Here is a 19,567-nt window from a genome sequence, read left to right on the forward strand (position 1 = left end):
CCATCATGTTTAACTAACAACAAACCAGAGATGGAGCCAGATACAGCAGAATGAGGACTTGACCTACTTTTGTTTCTAGCCTGAAGCAGCTCAGTACACTCTAGCAACAAAATATTTGGCACCTAAAGAAATTAAGTTTCCCATTTAGTTTAGCATTCAGAAGGTGTTGAGCCTGGTACCTAGAGCTTGGCAGTCTGAGATGGTCAAGGGAACTCCAATTAAATCTTGCCATAAGAATCTAAAAGCAGGAAACCAGAATAAATTCTAACTCTCTTGCTCCAAGAAACTACAAGTATCACTACAAGTATTCAAACCTGCAGTGAGGAAGAAACCATGGATAGCTAGTTAACAAGTGATGCTATTTGTATTATGACAACCTTAGAACTGTAAAAGAAGCTATTAAGAATAACTGGAGGCTTCAACACCTCACACGAAACTACCACTGACTTGCCAGAATCTCGTATATCATATGGTGCCAATTGCACTTTTTCTTCCCTCACTGAGGGGCTGGTCCATCTCCAGAGGCAGAATAGTTTGAGTGCTCTGGACACTGTATCCCTGCCAACACAGCATGGCAGAAGCAGGAGGTTTTCAACAATGGGAAGACCAGCCATTTTCTCCATAGGGTAAAACAAACCTATAATGTCACACACCATGAATTAAATTTTTTACTTGTCAAAAAAATGCATCATCAATGAATGTAGGAAATTTAGCATCAGTGAAGCTGTATTTCATGGCACTGAGGTTACAGTCTTCAAAAGAAGTGTAATTAGCTGGTAGATTTTTTTCAGACAACGTTGTTGTCCTATAGAGTGCTTCTCAAGATATGTGCTGCATATATATGGCTCTAATTTCATAGATACAAAATAATTTTGTAAAAATACTGGCAAATCCTTCTTTCCCCCCCCGCCCCCCACCCCCAAAATCACATCCTCTTTTGGCTGCCGGACAGCTTCTCAAAAATCATCTACTGCTTAACAAGCTGGGCAAACGGGGCAAAGCCACTTGCAACTACACACATTATAGATGTACAGACATTACTATCGCTGGGTGGATCAGACGTAACAGTTGCACAAGTTAATCCTATCAAACCCAGACATCCAAAGGAGCCCAACTTCACCAAGTAAGAGTCAAAGTACCTGGAAACATAGGACAGTTTTTCCTCTTCCTTGTCTTTCTCATTTATGCTCAGGGCATCAAATGAAGGCCCTCAATGAAGCAATTTTTCATTTTAAATTACTTTTCTTTCCTGCCAAAAGCACAATACAGTTATTCTTCTCTTACTTCTATGCAATATAGAAGATGTCTTCTTTACTCTTACTTAAGAAAATGATGGGAGAATAAAGAAAGAATCTTTCTCTTGACCACAACATCTTCTAAGGAGAAAGTTTTCCATTGGCATGTTCCTCACCTGCAACAAAAACTTCAAGAGATGGCAAAAGAGAATAAAGGAAAGCAACCTATCAGCCTAACTGTACAAGACTTTTTTTGTGATCAGAAAAAGGTGGTTTGATTTCTTGGTTTTATTTATTGTATGAAACTACCTTTTCTTTATTTCTACTTTTTTGTTGGTTTTCTGGTTTTCAAAAATTTCCTTTATTACCCTCACCCCCTCTTCCTAGAAGCCTGTATGCGTATCACATAACCTGAAAATTTACTGTTAGTCTAAAGAAAAGTTTACAAAGAGTGCTTTTTTTGAAGGCATAGCTTCAAGAAGATACAATGGGTGTCCAAAAAGGCCAGCAGAGAAAGCAGTCCCACTGCAAGCAGAGGAGCATCTCTTCACCTTAGTTAAGTTTCACAGGGCAGAAGTTCATGTCTGTCTTCCATGACCTTACAGATGAAGGAGAGCAGCTGGTGCAAACTCCTTTTACGGAGAAAAGCTGACTACTTCTCACCTGACTTTGTTTGAGTTTAACTGCCATGAGACAGAATTAATTCTACTACTCTCTTTCAGGGCATTCAAGGGCAGGATGAGGTGTCTCCACAGGCAAGCCCTTCTTCCCCCATGTCCTTGGGATGCCAAATTTCAGACCCAGAGGCTGCAAAATAAATGCAGTTGGATGTAAAATTAAACATGCAAAGTTCCAGTTATAAAAGGAAGGGTGCAACCGACTTAACCCCAGTAGGTGGGCCAAGTGTATTACTTGCATGACTGTACACAGTTGGACTTTAAGATAAAGATTTCTCATTTGTTTGGAGCTTTAAAGCCTTCAATGTTGCATGAGAACAAACTTCTATTCTTGAGAGACAAGTATGTGCATATTCTCCCCACAGTTCAGAAGACAGAAGCAACAACTCCATCAAAACAGCTTTGAGCAGAACAACACTACATCTGAAGAAATTTGGCTGGGATACTTGTTAAAACTTTTTTTTTTTTTTGGTGGCAACATATCTTCTGGAAAACATAGGCATGGGTGATATTCCCTTTTGCAGAACCTTACTCTCCTCCTCATAGAAATCCCAGCACTTTCTGCAGGTGCTCAGGTCATGACATTTGTTACAAATGACAGTGGGCAGACTAACAAAGCTCTTTGCAGTCTTGTCAGAGCTGCAACACACACAAGCATTTAAGTGCACAGCTAAGGAGAAAGATTTAAGGATAAACAGAAAGTGGTGTTTTTTCCTGGCCCAAAAGCAGCTGGACAAGACATCAGGTACAAATAGGCACAGAAAGGCTACTGGTCCTTAATATGGTCACACAAGGGTACAGATCAAAAAATAAAAAAAGGGACCATTAGTTTGATAATATCACCAGGATCATAAGAGCAAAATCATGCCCATTTGACAGTAAAAAGAATTTTTAGCTCTTAATATTTTTAACTGAGATGTTTAAGTCCTACTTTTTCCTCAAACCATAAAACATTCCAATGATTCTCCCATGTTCTGATTTGTCTTTTAGGAGACTGGAGAAAAACCAAACAGATCTTGGGTTTTTGCAAGAAGAGAGAGGAAAACTCAAGAACTGAAACACAATATGTAATTCCATTGCATCCCTTTTCAACGACTCCACAAAATGAGTGCTTTGAACAGGCCAACAAAACTTGGACTCTGCAAAAAAAAAAAAAATGATACAATTGCAATATCAAGAATTGTTTCTAGCAATAGGTAAAAAAAAACCAAAAATGGATGGTTAGCCTGCACTGATTGTGGTGCTCAGACCCTGTTAGCCACATGAAGTGGCCATGTACCCACATGTGTGTGTTTGTATCTGTCACCAGACAGGTACCAAGGACAGCTTGTGCCTTCCTGTGGGGGCTCCACTGCTAGGAAAAAGAGTAAAGCAGCACCCAGATTATGAGTGAGACAAAACCTGCATCTCATTAGGTTAAATTAGATAAGGCTTTGGTGTTGTACATCAGTGTGAACCATCATGGAGTAAGGTCTCTGAGTCACTAGGAAATCATTCTCCTGAATGTGACACAGTCCAAGGAACTAAACGCAAACTAGTGTTTGTAACATCTCCATTTCCTAAGTTTGTAATACCAGAGCGTACCTGAAGCAGCTGGAAAACAGTGTTTGTGCTCTTGTAAAAATGTCTTAAAAGGTTTGCAGGAAGAGGGACAGGATGAAGGTTTTACTCAGTTAAACCTATTTAACTACTCTGTCCCAAGCTCCTGAGTACAGAACATTTTAGGAATACTTGGCTCCAGCTGTATATATGAGCATTCAGACCTGTCACTAAGCTCTGGCACTGTAACAAAATCCTAGATGTAGCTTTTTCCTCTGTATACCCATGTAAAAAAAAGCAGCAGCAGGAATGTGACAGATAACTGTTTCAATAATTGAGATGACACTTCAGTTTCTTTGGGAACAAGTCCTAAACAAAGTCACAGCTGCACCTTGTCATTATAAAGAGGTACATATGAAGTATCAGCTCCATATTGAAATCCTGCTGCAAATGCCCAGACTCACCCACCTAATTCTTCTGACCCAAGGGAGAGCCCTAGGCAAGTCCATTCCCACAACAAGGTGAAGAAAATACAAAGAAGTTACGACAAGAGCTTCAAACCCACCCTCAGGCACAGCACAGGGGTGTCCCAAGGCTCCACTCTATGGCTTGCAAGCACAGACCTCAGACACTTGGATGCCAAGAGGCCCCTTGTGATGGTGTAGCTGAAGCTGCTGAGGAACACACCTTTGCTCAGTCAAACAAACAGGAGACAGGGAAGAGCCAGCCCCGTGCAGCCCTGAGCACAGGGCAAAATTTGCACTACACAAAAAAAAAAGCAAGACAGCAGCAGGATACACTTCTTTACACCCTAATGCCAGCAGTGTTTTCAGAAAGGATTTCCAGTTGCCTGAAAGAGATATCCTCAATGCCCACTAATCCCTGCTCCCAAGCAAAAAAGGACATGCACTGAAAACAAGGTAACAGGGCTTGGGTTGCCCAAATGTTTTTGTCAAATTAAGGAACTTGGTAACAAATAGCTCATAGGTAAATGGATATCAAGTCTCCCTGGGAGTTCTTCATTAATTTTTCTTCTAAGACCTTCTTTCCCCAAAGCCTCTTTTAGTTACACACATTTCATTTCAGTTTTTAAATCCCTCATGAGCTCTCGGAGTTCTCCCCCAGTGGTTACCTTTAGCCTTCCAACTGTATCAATTTCTCCTTCAAAATATGCCCGGACATTTTATCTTTCTACTTCTGCGTGCACCAGTAGCCTATTTAATCAGTGTCTGAAAAACTGTTCTACGAGAGGAAATAAATTAAAGAAGAGTAAAACTCAAAAGTTACAGAAAATTAATTCATACACAAGCAAGACTTAAAAGTTTTCAAAATGGAAATATATGCATACATTACAGGAATAGACTCCTACTTTTTCTTGTTTTTCTCTCCTCAGAGAGCAACAAACACTCCAAGTAATTTCAGGGGCTGACTCACCTGAAGCCCACAGAGCCACCTGCTCTTTTCCAAATACCAACACATCTAAGCACAAACAGGTAAGATTTCCCCTTGTTCATACATTTGCTTTAGAAGCCCTTAGTATCTGCCTCAGGGGCTCTATTGGCACCAGCCCCAACCTCCACAAAATCTTCCCTCTGAATCTGAATTTATCCCTTCTTTCTGCATCTTAGCTTGTCTCACATCTAGAGTGCATGGAATGAGAGCCATTTCACAGGACTGAGCACGAACAGAGGCAAGAGAGTTCAGACAGTGGTCCTTCCAGCTGCACAGCTTCTACACTTCTACACAATGACATTTGTTTCTTGATGCTTTTTTCCAGATGTTGCCATTATCCTATTTCCAGAAACCTGGAAACTGCCAGAGATCTTAGCAGGCCAAAAAAGGTGCATTTGGGGGGTAAAGGTGCACTAGGCAAACAGAGGGACAGACAGGAGTAACCAGCAAATTCAGCACTGTTTAGGTGCATATTTAAAGCAAAAGCAAAAAAGAACCACAACAGGGGGGGAAGTGAGAAAAAAATGGAAGTGAACCAATTGATGAACAGAACTGTGGGCTTACAGTATGAATCTCAAGAATAGCAAAGTAGTCTGCCAATCTGGAGTAAAGAGAAAGGAAAAGCCACACTTTTAATTACCAGTAAAGTAAGTTAAATACTTTTAACAAACCACATATAGTCTCTCTCAAGAAAAACATTGAGGCAGTTCATTACCAGAGATGGAATTTTATATAATACAGTGAAGTAGAAACCTGTATGGCTTAGTTTAGTCTGCCAGTCTAATTGAAGAGCAGAAGGACTGCGAGGGAATGAAATTGTTTGTCATAAATGGAGGCTCTGCTATTGACAGCAAAATAACTGAGTATAAACATATTTCTATTGTAGCTTTCATTGAAGAACATTTTTCTGATAAAGCCACTATTACACTCAATATATTTTATAATAGATTCATAACACCAAAGTTGTTCATTCTCATAGTGCTACAAGAGAAGAACTTTTCCTGTTCCATGCTCTGACTCACTCTTGGCTTCTTCCTCTGGGAAAAATATTTAGACCACAATTACCCTTTAGTACAATATAACTTGAGTTATTTGATAAAGTTTAGTGTGTTGTGCTGCAGTTTCACTTTCCTAGTTCATGAAGAGTCTCAGACTTAGCTCTCTAGATGTCACTGTTGGGCAAAGAAGGGGACGGAGTCAAACACAGCAGAGTTTGTAAAGCTCTGTCATCTACTTCTTAAGAGACTGTTAAGAATTGCTTAAAAAATTCACCTTGCATTGAGTTGATAACAAGCACCAGAAAAAGGGAAGACATGGAAAAAAAAAAAAAAATCACCTTCTCCATGTCATGAGGTTGTCCTTTCTTGAAAATAAAACACCATCTCAGTTCCATACACTCTGTAGCTTTCTGGTACAATTGACCTTCTGCTCCATAGCAAAATACCTCACTTACTAATGTTGACTAATCAGCACAGAATTTGAGTGAGATTCTATTAAACTTTTTCAGATATTTTTTAGAGAGCAAAGTGGCAAGTAAATAATAGCTTTCTGGAGATTAATCCATACAATTTACATCCTGTATATTTAGCAGTGTTTCATTTCAACAGGGCATTTATAAAACTGCTACATTCAAGCAAACATTTTGGCTACATATAGATCCCCACTTCACGACAAGAGATCACTTCTTTTCCTTCCATATCACAAGGAATAAAACTGCAAACGATTATTATTAATTGCCAACTCCAGCAATTTTGAAATGCTATATGAGATTTCTTTCTGCAATAATTCATATTCTATATAAAATGAAATCTAACACTTTTCTAAGCAGCACTATTTTCCAGTTTCAATGAGCGTTTCACTAGAAGAGCAATTAATGCCTGCCCCCAAATGCAGCCAAATGAAGTATTTTTTCAGTGCAAGCAGGAAGACAGAAAACATTTAGAAAAAATGACAACACAGCTAGCAAAACACCTTTCCCAGATTTTCCAGGTAACTTGGCCAAACATGCAGCATTCTTCTTAGTTTTGAACAGCAGCATTGCACAGATTAGCATCACCATCCACTAACCATCCAAAACCAGAGCTTCCCTTACCCCAAATGGTGGATATGAAGCAGCAGCAGCAGCGGAGGCAACACTCACTGCGGGAGGTGGTATTCCTGAAGAAGAAGGTGGGAACAGACCCAAGGCATTCAGATTTAATCCAGGAATTAAATGTGCTTGAAGCTGCAATGGCAGAAGAGTTAAGATTTAGTGTCCTGGTTATTAGCTTTAATAAAATCCTAGTTGGCATATGCTATTAACCTTTTGGGATGTTATTTTAAAAAATCATCTCCATTACCCAAAGGACTCTCCTTCAACCCTCCTTCCTAGACATGTGTATAGACCAATAACATTAAAAACACATAGTAGGGAAGGCAGATGGGGATCACTTGTTACAACTTAATCAGCAAAACACATTTCAAACTTTACAGCAAGATATTCAGATAATAGTACAATTTACATTCAGAATGAACAAATTAATCAGGAAAATAATAGTTTTGCCTTTATACTCAAGAGACAGCCCTGTAGAAACAGAGAAAGATCATGCACAAAACCCTGCTTTTCTTAAACTGAGGCAGTATATATGTGACACTATCAGCCCATCCTCCCTCCCTTGCAAAAGATGAAGTGAGATACCTCCACCAGTTGCTGGGAAAAGATCAACTATAAAGTTGCATGTTCCTTGCTTGGCCACACCTGAGAAAAGTGGCATCATCATATGGTAGGAAGCATTTCTGATAGAAAACTTGTCAGCACCCTATTCCTTTTTCCAGATTATTACTCAAAAACATGAATATGCTTTTGAAATATCTCAGCTACAGAGACAGACACTACCCTCAGACATTAAGATAAGTCAACCACAAGACAACACAAACCTCAAAACTTCACTGCCTCAGAAACTACCTTAATAACCACTACAAACTGAACTTGAAATCTATACAGTAACAGAGGTAGTTTTTTACTTTCCATATCTTTGCCAAATAGCAGTGCATTCTCTATCTCACCCCATGTTCCTGCTTGTTATATGAAACGAAAATGCACCACTACTGAATACTTTGCTCCTACATGTAGCTCATGTACTGCAGTTTGTTTTGTTTGGGGGGGCAGAGAGAAAAGTGGGGAGAATATTCTCTCCACTCCGTAGGGCAAGAACGAAGAACAGACATTTCTAGAAAGACAGGTCTACTGTAAACTGAAAAAAATGTTTCCTTTCTAACTCTAGACCATAAGATTTGGATACATACGCACACACAAAGCTTTTCCTATCAAAAATCTCAATCATTTCTCAATATGCATTAGTAACACTTTGGCAAACTAATGAGGTATGTTGTTTTCATTATATAATCACCAGTCATCTTCAAACAGCTTAATGCCTTTATCATCTACATCAAGAAAAAAAAACTTTAATAAAGCCTCCTTAAATTAAATAATAAACAGGAGAGATCCTTCTTCCATACATTATTGTGCTATTTATGTGAAGACTGAATCGCTACTTTAAAAAACATGCAAGCTAGAGCATATAAGCCACAACAGCACAAACAGGTTCTTGCAACAGGAAAACGTTAAATGCTCATTAATTTCCTCAGTCTAAATAAAGTTCTCAGCTCCCCCACTCAAAAATAAACAAGAAAAAGCCTCCATTAAAATAACACACGCAAATAAATCATGAAAACGCTTGCCCACATTCCCACAAATAAATAAAAGAGGCTACAGAGAGGCTGCAACAGAAAATTCTGATGTGATATTAGGGAAAAAAAATCATTATGAGAGCAGTGAGACAGGGCACAGGCTGCCCAGAGACACTATGGGCCTTCTATCCATGGAAATGTTAAGGAGAACCTACACAACCTTGTTTAAATTGGAAGTGGAGCCTACATTGATCAAACCCACTGCTGGGCCAGGTGACCTCCGGGGGTCCCAAACACCCAAAATCCTTCTGGGGTTTTAGTCCCAGAAAGAACCCACCCCCTAAGAAAACTCACATTCATAGCAGCAATATCATTTTCATAGGACTCCCTGATTTTCTTCATAATTTCTTCCTCAGCCTTGGCACAAGTTTCAATACTGCCTTTAACTGTAATGGTCCTTTCTGGATTATAGAGTGTCAAGTCCTGCAATCTGCAAATGACACAAAAGCACAGTTAATTAGCAAACAAAGAAGATAATCCAGATTTATCGTTTGAGTGCAACAATATCCAAGCATGTTGAGTTTTCCCTCCAAAGACTGCAGTATCAATTCCTAACAGGGCTCAAGCATGGTTGGTTCTCAGGTAATCTGGGGAAATTGTCCTCATAGGCAACCCAACAAAACCCCTCCTAGAGAGATTTGGGGGGGTTGAGACATACTTGGGTCCTGCACAGAATGGAGCCACCCCATTGTGGATGAGCACTCAGAGCTGCTGCAGGATGTGGGCAGTGAAGCAATGTCCCACTGTACACCAGCACTGCCAACAGGGAGAGGGCTTCAGACACTCATTTTAAACATCCCATCCCAGAAACACGCCCTAAGAAACATTCTTTCCTTGAGAGCTGTAGCGTGTTCCTCAAGGCAATGGGAGAAAAGCCCAGCCTCAGTGAAACTGCAGCAGAGCCTCCCAACCCTCAAAATGGGAAAAAGAAAAGCTGCGTGCAAGTTCAACATTTGCTGCTCAACACCAGTAACTCCTGAGGGAAAATGAAAGGGTGACAGCATTAAACCAGTGCTTTATTTGGCACCAAATGCTAACCTACTGTGGTAACAGGGATTAAACACGCTGGGAAGCCAGGGCATATCCACATACTGAGAAAAGGCACAGAGGTGAAGACGAAGTCCAGAGCAAGGAGAGAGGAAGCAGCACACAAGGCTTTGCCTTCCTGCACAGCAGGCAGCGTGGCAACCTGCACATCTCAGCCAAGCTGTGGCAGACACAAAACACAACCACTAAGCCAGTCCTTAACTTTCCAGTGCATGAGCACTGAAGTACTGCCTCAGGAAGGAAAGTGGTGGAAAGGCAACACTTTCCCAAAACAGATGCCTTAGTTTAAATTTATGGACAAGCTTACCAAAAATCTTGAATGAAGGGTTCATGAGAAAGACTGATTAGATATAGCAAAGTCAATGGGCTTATAAATTCTCATTTATGTATTGATTACACCAGATGACTTCAGGGGACTATTTTAGGTATAGTATGACAAATACAATTTTGAGGCTAAGATTATTATGCAAATAAACCATTAACTCACCAAATTAAAAAATACTCTGTAGCTGTTCACAGACAATGTGTTATTTGTGTCATCATCAATAAAGACAAGTAGATTTCACAGAACAAAGACCATTTTTTCATGTACTCTGTACACATTTTTTCCCTTTTTAGCATTAATAGTCTGTGTACTGATGCCAACACATTCAAGAGAACATGTTTGCCTTACAAAATCTATACTTGAAGCACACTTATTTAGGTGCTTTTTTTGTCTATTTGATTTCTCTTTCTCAGACTAATTCCATAAACACACATCTTTAAGGAAGGCCTCAGGTGCTTTCAACCAAATTTGTTTTCCTCTTCTTGAAGAGCCGCATGTACTCCCAGCTACCTTGTCCTCATTTGAGCTATTTCCTGCAGTCCTTTTTTTGTCTTCTGCATGTATTCACACCTCTTCATACATCTTCATGTGTCTTCCAAACCTTCTTTTCCCTTTCCTACAGCCTATAAGCCTAATTCTCACCCTTCCTGACTAAAGCCAAATTCAGGATGCCTTCAAACGCTTCAAAGTTCATGCCAGAGCATTCATTATTCAGAACAGGAGGTTCTCTGAAGGTATTACTCCAGGGTAAAACTACTATTGACTGCCAAGCTTCTACAGAGATGGTAATCTAATCAGTGATTTACAGATTTCCAGTAAAGGTGGAAACTCCTGTTTAATCTCAGCTAAATTTGAACAGGATTTGGTTACCCTCACCAACTCAGACCAAAATAATGACCTTGCAGCAGACTAGCCTAGGTAGTATAATTTGGCTCTTAGTGGTCAAGAGGGACAGAATTGCTACTAAAGATACCCCTTTCAGTGTTCATTTGCTCTATTTCTTTCCCTCTAGCCCAAAAATTTAATATATAGCAGAAACTAAAACATCACTAATTTCACTCATTTTCACACATAGTTCAGAACTGATCCAGACTTATAGTTTCAAACACTCATCATTACATATGGTATAATATACTAAAAACAACTGACACTTAAAATACAGTCTAACACAGGCTCCACATAGCCCATGTTATTTTTAGGATTGCTCTTGACTGAGTTTACAATGAAGATTCACTGTTTACATAAAATTTAACTGAGCTTAAGTAACAGTTTAATCCTTATGATGGAAAGGCCTCTGAAGGGCTGTTCTCTCAGCCTTCAACACACAGTATTTTCCTAAGAACTCTGTACCTGAATGTCCTGCAGCAGCATTGCTGCCATTTGACATTTCACTGAAAGATTAGGCCACCAAAAACTTACGGCGATATAGTGATTTTAGTATCTGTGTCCTGTTCAATTTTCTTCAGGTTTCTTCCTTCTTTGCCAATAAGTCGGCCGACAAAGTTGTTATGTGCCAGTATCTTCAAGGGAATTTCTTCTGTACTGTAATGGAAATTATACCTAGTGAGACTTTTGGAGACCAGAGTACAAGCTTTCATCCATGTTATGGACGAATTTCATTTTCACAGAAGTATCCACAACCCCCATTCTCATGTTCTCACTGGGTGCAGAATAAGTCCAGGTGCAATGGGTTTTTCAGCAGTATCACATACAGCTTAATTGAGACATACCTTGAGCTAAATAAAGCTCAGACTGAAGTAGTGAGAGCTGTTGGGAGGGAAGAAATATATCTTAAAGCTTTTAGTGAGGGCTCACAACTGGTTATGCTCATTCTGACTAAAAGCTGTCACAGTTGCTCAAGAAACTTCCATATTTGCTCCAGTTCACCTCAAAATCACAGCCAGACAAGTGAAATCTAGAAGCATGCTGGGGCTAATTAAGCAAGTAGACTGTCCTGAAAGGTGAAATCTCAGTTCCTTTACCTACTTAGATAGCAAATATTCACTTGTTAACAGCTTCAAAGACTACTTTAAAGAGAGACAGTGAGAATTCAGAATTTTTAATATTTCCACAATGATATGCTTTTACTCACAATTTAGTATCTTGAGCTTCCTTTTGCATGATCTCCATAATAATTTTACAAGCTGTTGAGCAGCCTTCAGGAGTTGAGTGGATGGTAATTGGTTTCTCAGCAGCACCTGCATTCTCTTTACGATGAATATCAATTCTTGAAAGAAAGAAAAACACTAACTGTAACCACATACTCTATGGTAAGCTTTGAGTATTTCCAATTCTCATAAAACTAATTTATTTTCAGCTAACAGTGAATATATATTAGTTGTTTAATTTTGAAAAGTTCACAACTTCTTAAACATATCCTATTTGTGTGTTATGAAGAGACTCCTCTACCCTGATTTTACCAGCTAAACCCCACCTTTGTGGACATTGGGATCTCCTTCTCAGTAAACTCTCATCAGGATATTCAGGGGAGTTGTTAGACAGGCAATGTGATAAACCCCTGAAGACAGCATCTCTTGAAGCTTTCCCAGTGCTCCATCTCCTGCTCCACTTAGAATGACTGTGCATCTACAGGACAGTCAGGCTTTGTCCCATCTTATTTTAAATACCTCAGCAGCAGTTTCCCAGCACTCCTCTGCTAGCAAGTAGCATGGTAGTACTTTGCAACTCCACACAAGATTAGTTTCTTGTACTTTTCCAGCCTGATTTTGTCCCCATATTACCTTGACTCTACCCTCTACCATTCTGAAACTACTAGCATTGTTCTACAACACATTAAGATCTAAATTTAAGAATTTAACAAAAATTAACTATAAGGTGCATAAAGATAATGCCTGGGATGTTACCTTTCCCTGCCAATAACTGCAGCCCACATGTTCTTTACACCTCTGTTTTTTGTTTTTCCCCCCTCTTCCACACATAACAGCTGTTTCCTGACTGAAACATGCTGCTTTTCAAGAAACCCCTTTATTTTTGCAATTTTTCAAATACTGAAAACTCATTTTGTTTCACAAGGCACCATTTTCCAAGAAACCCATGGCAATTCTTGGTGGAACTGAAAGTAGATGAGATTTCCTTTCTTTTTTTCAACCCCAAACCAATGAAAATATCATTCTCAAAATCACATACCTGTAAGGTTAGCAACCTGCAATTATTTCTGCTCTACCCACCCTTCTTTTAGATGTAAAAGCTTTCCTTATGCCAATCCTCCAGGATTTTTATAGTACAAGAATTAAATGTTATATATATATATATATATATATATCACCTGGAAAATTGGTTACCCCTAGAAAAATTACAACCAAGTGCCATCAGGATACCACACATCTCTCAAACCTGTGTTGTTCAACACACTAAATAGTCTCCTGGGTTACACTGTGCTAATGAGAGGCTGGAAGGAGTATCATGATAATCCTGGGTTTGGGGAGGGGGGGAAGCCTGTTTGTTGGGGGTTGGGGTGTAATTAAAGAGGAGTCCCTCATCCTCATTAGCTGCTCTCAAAACTGAGGCTCCCACCCACCCTCCCACCCTCATTCCCCTCGCACACAGAGCTCATTCCCAGGTCCTGCCTGCTGTAGCTGTGGAGCTGGGGGCTCCTACCAGAGGGCTGCTAAAGGCAGCATTTTAATTCTCTGCTTTCAGGGGTATCCTAGAAAAACTCCTGGAATAAGAACCCCACCTCCCTCTGCATCTGTGCTGAGCTCTTCCTTGTGGGTAGGGATTTAATAGGCACTGGAAGCAATCTCTTCCAGCGTCTCCAGACCCCAGTGCTCTAAGCTTCTTAGGTCACTTAGTAGCTTGCTTTCTGCCTCCCATGCATTTCCTTAATCTGTGTTTTGGTGTGGTCTGCAACTTGATAGCAACAAATGTATTATTCAGAAACACAGGGGGGAAAGGTGTAAGGAGTAGTGAGGGAAGATAAAATGGTTCCAGATTTAGGGATTTCCCTCCCCCCCATCTTGAATTGACAACACTCACAAATCCTAAAAACGCCCTAATTAAACTAAAACTAGAATAAACACTTGAAGACTTGGGTGCATCACCATACTGACTGTATGTCCCCCAGAACAACATATTACAGCTCTTTCAGTTTCACTTTTTGTGCCAGAACCATATTAGTACATCTGTAAGTAAAATTCTCCAGCAGAGTACCACCCTGCTAGCGCTCCTCTTTAAAAGAAGGATAAAACATGTCAGCTAGTATCTGGAGCATGTGTCAAGGACAGAATCCAGTCCTTAAATAAACCTTTCAAAATATTTCCCCTTCTCCGTTTTCTTCATTTGCTCTCTGACCATGGAGATTAGTAACGAAGTTTCACAAATTCCTCTTTACGCAAGTAGCGATGACACGACATTAAAAATATTCATTACGGTTTTTTGAAGTAACTTACTTGGACTGTGTCTGCTTGGTGATGTTTCTGATTGTTGCTCCTTCCTTCCCGATAATGGCTCCTACAAACTGTGTGGGAACCAGCATCCGCAGAGGAACGTCCGACTGCGGCTTCTGCCGTGTGGTCGCGCCGGGTGACCCTTGCCTGGGAGGGCCCCTCTGGCCAAATCCACGTCTTCCCTGGGGATGTTGCTGTGGAGGTTGCTGGGCTGCCATCTCATCAGGGATGTATGCAACTTTCAAGGAATAGTTTTCAAGCTGAAACCCGTTCAGTTTTTCTATTGCTCTGTTTATTTGGAAAGGGGAGGAGAGAGATTAGGAAAAAAAAAAAAAAAAGAAAACCCACAAGCACACACGGGGCCTTATGAAATGACAAATTATTCCCATGTAGAATTCTATCCTTTCTAACTTGCGTGGTGAAACTAAAAACTAGTTCCAAGATGAAAAGTTACATTTGAAATCCTTGAGCCAATATTTTGATTACACAAAGTCATCATATGAAGAACTACAAGTTCATTCTTGCTTGTTCTGGGCTTCTATGCACTTTAAAGGTTTTTCTGGTCCAACCCTACCAGCAAAACCTCACAGGAGACAGAACTTATACACTCAAAAGGATTCTTTTGCCCAATTTAATTTAAATCAATTTCCCAAATAGAATTAAAGCTGCACCAGAGGGAAAACTTTTTAGCTGCTATCACAGCACCTTCATTAGGGTTTTTGCCAGCACAGCTATTTGGCTGGAGTTTTTGCAATAACTGATATAGCTGTGACAGGAATGGGGAAAAAAAAATCCAAAAACATTTATATGAAAGAAGAGCACCTTTACCTCAGCAGGAAAGGAAGCACTCAAAACCAGTCAATGGCATCTGAAATGCCCCTTAGACTGCAACAGCACCTTGCAACTTGCTAATTAGTCATGTTGTAGGTAGGTTTAAAAGTTAACAAGGAAATTAAAGCCCCATGTCTATGTTAAACTCTCCTTAAAAGCAAAGTTGTTAAAGGCATTTAAAATGTTGTTTTAGGTTCTCTCGTTCTTTCAGTTACTGAAAGAACTGCAGAGGGATACTGCCCAAATGTACACAACCCTCTCACACACCGTGGTCTTTCACACCGAAAACCTCCCAGTCACTCAGCATTCTCTCTGCTCAGTCCCTCTTCCTAACCAAGGAAAAGTCTGCAGGCCAACCAGACCTGTTCTTGGGTCTCCTCTTCATGGGAGGAATACAGTTCAATTTAAACATGAAAGATTTCCAGAAGGTAGAACACTTTCCACTCACAGTAGAGTCAATATAACTAAATAGCCAGCAAACAGTAGGAATAACTAAGAGACATGCAACACATTGGTAAACCAGTGGTATAAAATAAACACATTTGCCCAAAAAAAGGCATTTCAAGTTTTGCTACAACAGACATTACTATTCAGATTATCAGTAATATACTGATGGGTGGGTAGTGATAGGTATCACTGAAATATACATTGATTTGGGGTACTTCCTAAGTGCCACACTTAAAACTGGACCAAAGATTACTGACAAATTTTCTTTTAAATTAAAATTGAATTAAATTAAAGTGGGAGGGAGTCCCCATCTTTTATTAAAGACCTCACCAATAATTTCATGAAAAAGCTCCAACAACCATATGCTCTGGAACAAGGCCTCTGAATTCAGAAACTTAACCCAGCCCCTTCACTCATGCACATTTGCAGGACATTACTACCAGTTTACTAAACATTAGCTTCAGCAACACTTTTACTCCTGCCTTTACTACAGAGATAGAGGATGACAAATACTAATTGCCTACATTTTTCAAGGGCAGCCAGTAAAAAATACTATTTGCCTCCTGGGTGTCCCATCTGACAGTCTGGGTCACAAGCAGCTGTTGAAGCCCAGATAGGAAGTGGTATTTGGGTACTGAGATATAGGTCCCTCGTCTCCCAGGGGTTGAGCCAACATCCTCAAAATACTCCGGCTGGACAGTAAAAAGCTTATGAGAAAACAAATAATTTGTCTTTGGAACAATGTTTAATATGGGCTGATAATAAATAAGGCCCAAGGCAATGCCAATAAACAAAGAAAGCAAAATATTGAATAACTGATCACTGTTCATTAAATACTTCCATTAGCCAAATGAGACACAGGACCTTTGGGAATTGGGCAGGAGTGTAATTACTACCATAACAGAAGAATCCTTTACAGCAAGTGGCAAACAAGCTGGAATAAAATTTGGTGAGGTTATTTAAGAGCTGACATTTTAAAACTTTTACTCTATGGACTTTGAAGAGCATTTTATTACACAATAAAACACGTTTACGAAACAGTAAGAGCAGTGATCAGACTAGTGAGACTTGCATTTCTATGGATTTATCCAATTTCTAGTTTCTGCATAGATTTCCAACATCTGAAAGGCATTTCAATGAACACTCTCTCTCTCTGGACATGTTATTTGGAAAAGGGGTCTGGGACTTTTTCTTTTTATACACCCTGAACATGCTCATTTCTTGTTGGTTGCAGAAGTATCCAAGACCTCTGTTTCTAGGTTGAGTTTCACTGAAATCAACCAGAAAGCTGAATTGCTACCAGGAACGGAAACAGTACTGCCAGACCATCCAGTTGCACTAGCTCTGTTTCTTTTGGAATCAAACATCAAGATGTTAGAGAGATGAACACCAACAATTTTGCAAATGTGCTGATAGGCTCCAGATTAACATCCATCCCAACTCGTTTCCCTCCACACATTTATTTGACAAGTTCAGACATTGCTTCTTTCCCAAAGTGTGTCATCCTCCTCTGGCTTCAAAACATCTTTGACCAGAATCCCAGCGTTAACACCAATCCTGACAGCAAATGGGGTGCACCAGACTTCTCACTCTTCCTTACAAGTGGTTGGGAAAGCAAAGACTAGGTTTATTGTTTGCAAGGAGGTTTCACACCTATCATGGTTTCCACAAGTAATACTTCACAAAACAAATACATACACACATACATACATATGTATATATATGCACCATATTTTCCTGGAAAGAAGGTTGGAATTTTTCTTCTTAATAACAATTTATAAATTGTTAAATGGTTCCGTATGTCTATAAGTACCTTAAACTCAAAGTAAACTGAGAAAAGTTCATTTGCCATTGTGGAAAATTAATTATGTCAGCAGTGAACAATCTCTGGCCACCAAAGCCATATGATGACATGGAAAAATAACACACTAATTCACCCTGTGAGTCACTGAGTTCTCTGTATTTTACAGCCTGACTTGCTTTATAATTCGACTTGTTCAAATGATGGGAAGTCAGACAAAGAATTGGTGATTAAATGCTGATCTCTCAAGCCTTTTGTGGAACTGATATCTTCTGGGTATGTGGTCCCATACTCTACACAGATTTGGGTACACACAGTGAAATGCCAAGATAGCTGATTTGCAGTCAATGTAGCACGTACACAGTTCTAGTGCACTTCTTGGAGGAAGAGAGTCCCCAGCTTTTGAAATGTCCCTTTGGCTGGTCATTCTGTCCTTCACATTCCAATATTTTACAGTTTTCACTAGCTTTTTAAAGTACTGTCATGCACATTTTTTCAGCTGTTCTGAACTCATTTTTATCAATTTTGTGCCACAAAACACAGGGCTAGAATTAGGCAATGTGATGATTCAGCAACCCTTCAGCACCCTAACAATTTTAGGGGCACCTAGGCACTGCTTTGGGGGCTGGTGAGACGGATGTGGAAGAAAATCCGTGAAGAGACAAGTGGGTAAGAACTGTCTGTTTTGATGGATGTAAAATTCCTGTAAAACAGCATCTAGGACAGCACTTGCTACCAGCAGAGCCAACTTTGCTCTCGGGAGTAGTCTGAGCCCTAGCTAAAAGCAAGTGACTGGTTCTTCACAGCACTAGGGACATTGTGTCAGGCAAAGCTATTGTCATTGCTACAGTCCACCAAACACAGGTCACATCGAGCTCCTTCTGTAAAGCACATACTCTCACTGACCACCTCGAGAGCTCCAGAACACAGCAACACCACCCCTGCCTTCCCATGTGCTGAGGCATCTCCTTCCAGGACCACAATTTAACAAAGGTCATGCAGACTACTTCTGTCAGGGAGCACTGCTGAAACAACCCACAAACCATCTCTTACACAGAGACTAAAAGCCTAAAGAGTCACTCATTGAGGACAAAGATGGAGAAAAATTCAGTTAACTATATCCCATTAAGAGTCATCCTTTAAAATTTATATTTAGTAGAAACAGGAAACGTTCCCATTTCACATACCATCAAGAGCTGCTATGCAGAACTCTTAACATAGTACAGAATTTTTTAATAAAATGAGTTGATTAAGAGACTGCAGAAACTACTGTCTATGTATTGATAAGATGGATAGCAGCCTGGCTTATGTTCATGTGACACCTGCTCAGAAGCAAGAGTTCCTACATAAAAATGAAACCTTTAAACAAGTATTCTGTAAATGAGTCACCTGAGATTTTTCCCATCAAAATGACATCTCACTGCTGTCCTCTCATGAGCTCCCTACAAGAGGATGCTTGCCCAGCCTTCTCCCTTTTGATACTACTGGAGGTTAAACAGCCTAGATAAATGATTACAGTAAAAGCACAGAGTTTTGTGCTGGAAATCATTCTTCCACTGATAGTATGATGACACTAAGCACTAGAAAGAGAACATATTTCACTCCCACATGCAGCTTTTACGCACACCACTTTTCTTCTTTGTTCCCTGAACAGATACAATTGCATACGGGAAGACAGATGTATGTGGCAAATTTTCTTTGGCATAGTATTTTTTTTATGATAAACAAAAATATAGGTTACATCAGTACTTCTGAAAAGAAAACCAAAACAGAATCTTCGCTTATCATACACCACTGAATTTTCAGTATTATCATTTCTATGGCAACATTAGCCCTTTCCCAAATTCCATGTAAAAGTATTAGTTATGTGATCAAGGATACATGTTGTGCACACACAGATGTGTGCTTCATTCCAATCATTTTTTTTTGCTTGTATTCTGATTAAGAGGTGATCACTTGTGGACTTTTAAAATCCTGGGTAGAGCTAAATCTTCTACTAGACTCCTATACTCTAGAAACTTCTGGGGAGGGAAAGAGAAGGAGGTAAAACTTTTGAAGATAGAAGCCCTAATTTAGGT

At 39.8% G+C, this 19,567-nt stretch overlaps 1 protein-coding gene across 3 annotated transcripts in view; it reads right to left on the reverse strand.

The window, feature by feature from the left end:
• IGF2BP3 (insulin like growth factor 2 mRNA binding protein 3) overlaps positions 1-19,567 on the reverse strand; it is a 110,838-nt gene that overhangs the window by 18,208 nt on the left and 73,063 nt on the right. For 2 of the 3 annotated variants that reach the window (XM_062495630.1, XM_062495620.1), the window contains exons 6-10: positions 14,414-14,698; positions 12,097-12,231; positions 11,424-11,546; positions 8,927-9,062; positions 6,996-7,127 (exon numbers count right to left, since the gene is read on the reverse strand). In XM_062495630.1, coding sequence (XP_062351614.1) covers positions 6,996-7,127; positions 8,927-9,062; positions 11,424-11,546; positions 12,097-12,231; positions 14,414-14,698 — 811 coding nt within the window. The remainder of the gene's footprint in view (positions 1-6,995; positions 7,128-8,926; positions 9,063-11,423; positions 11,547-12,096; positions 12,232-14,413; positions 14,699-19,567) is intronic. The other variant, XM_062495638.1, reaches the window with a different exon arrangement.

Source organism: Cinclus cinclus, chromosome 1 (genome assembly GCF_963662255.1).
Source record: "Cinclus cinclus chromosome 1, bCinCin1.1, whole genome shotgun sequence".
NCBI classification, from domain to species: Eukaryota; Metazoa; Chordata; class Aves; order Passeriformes; family Cinclidae; genus Cinclus; species Cinclus cinclus.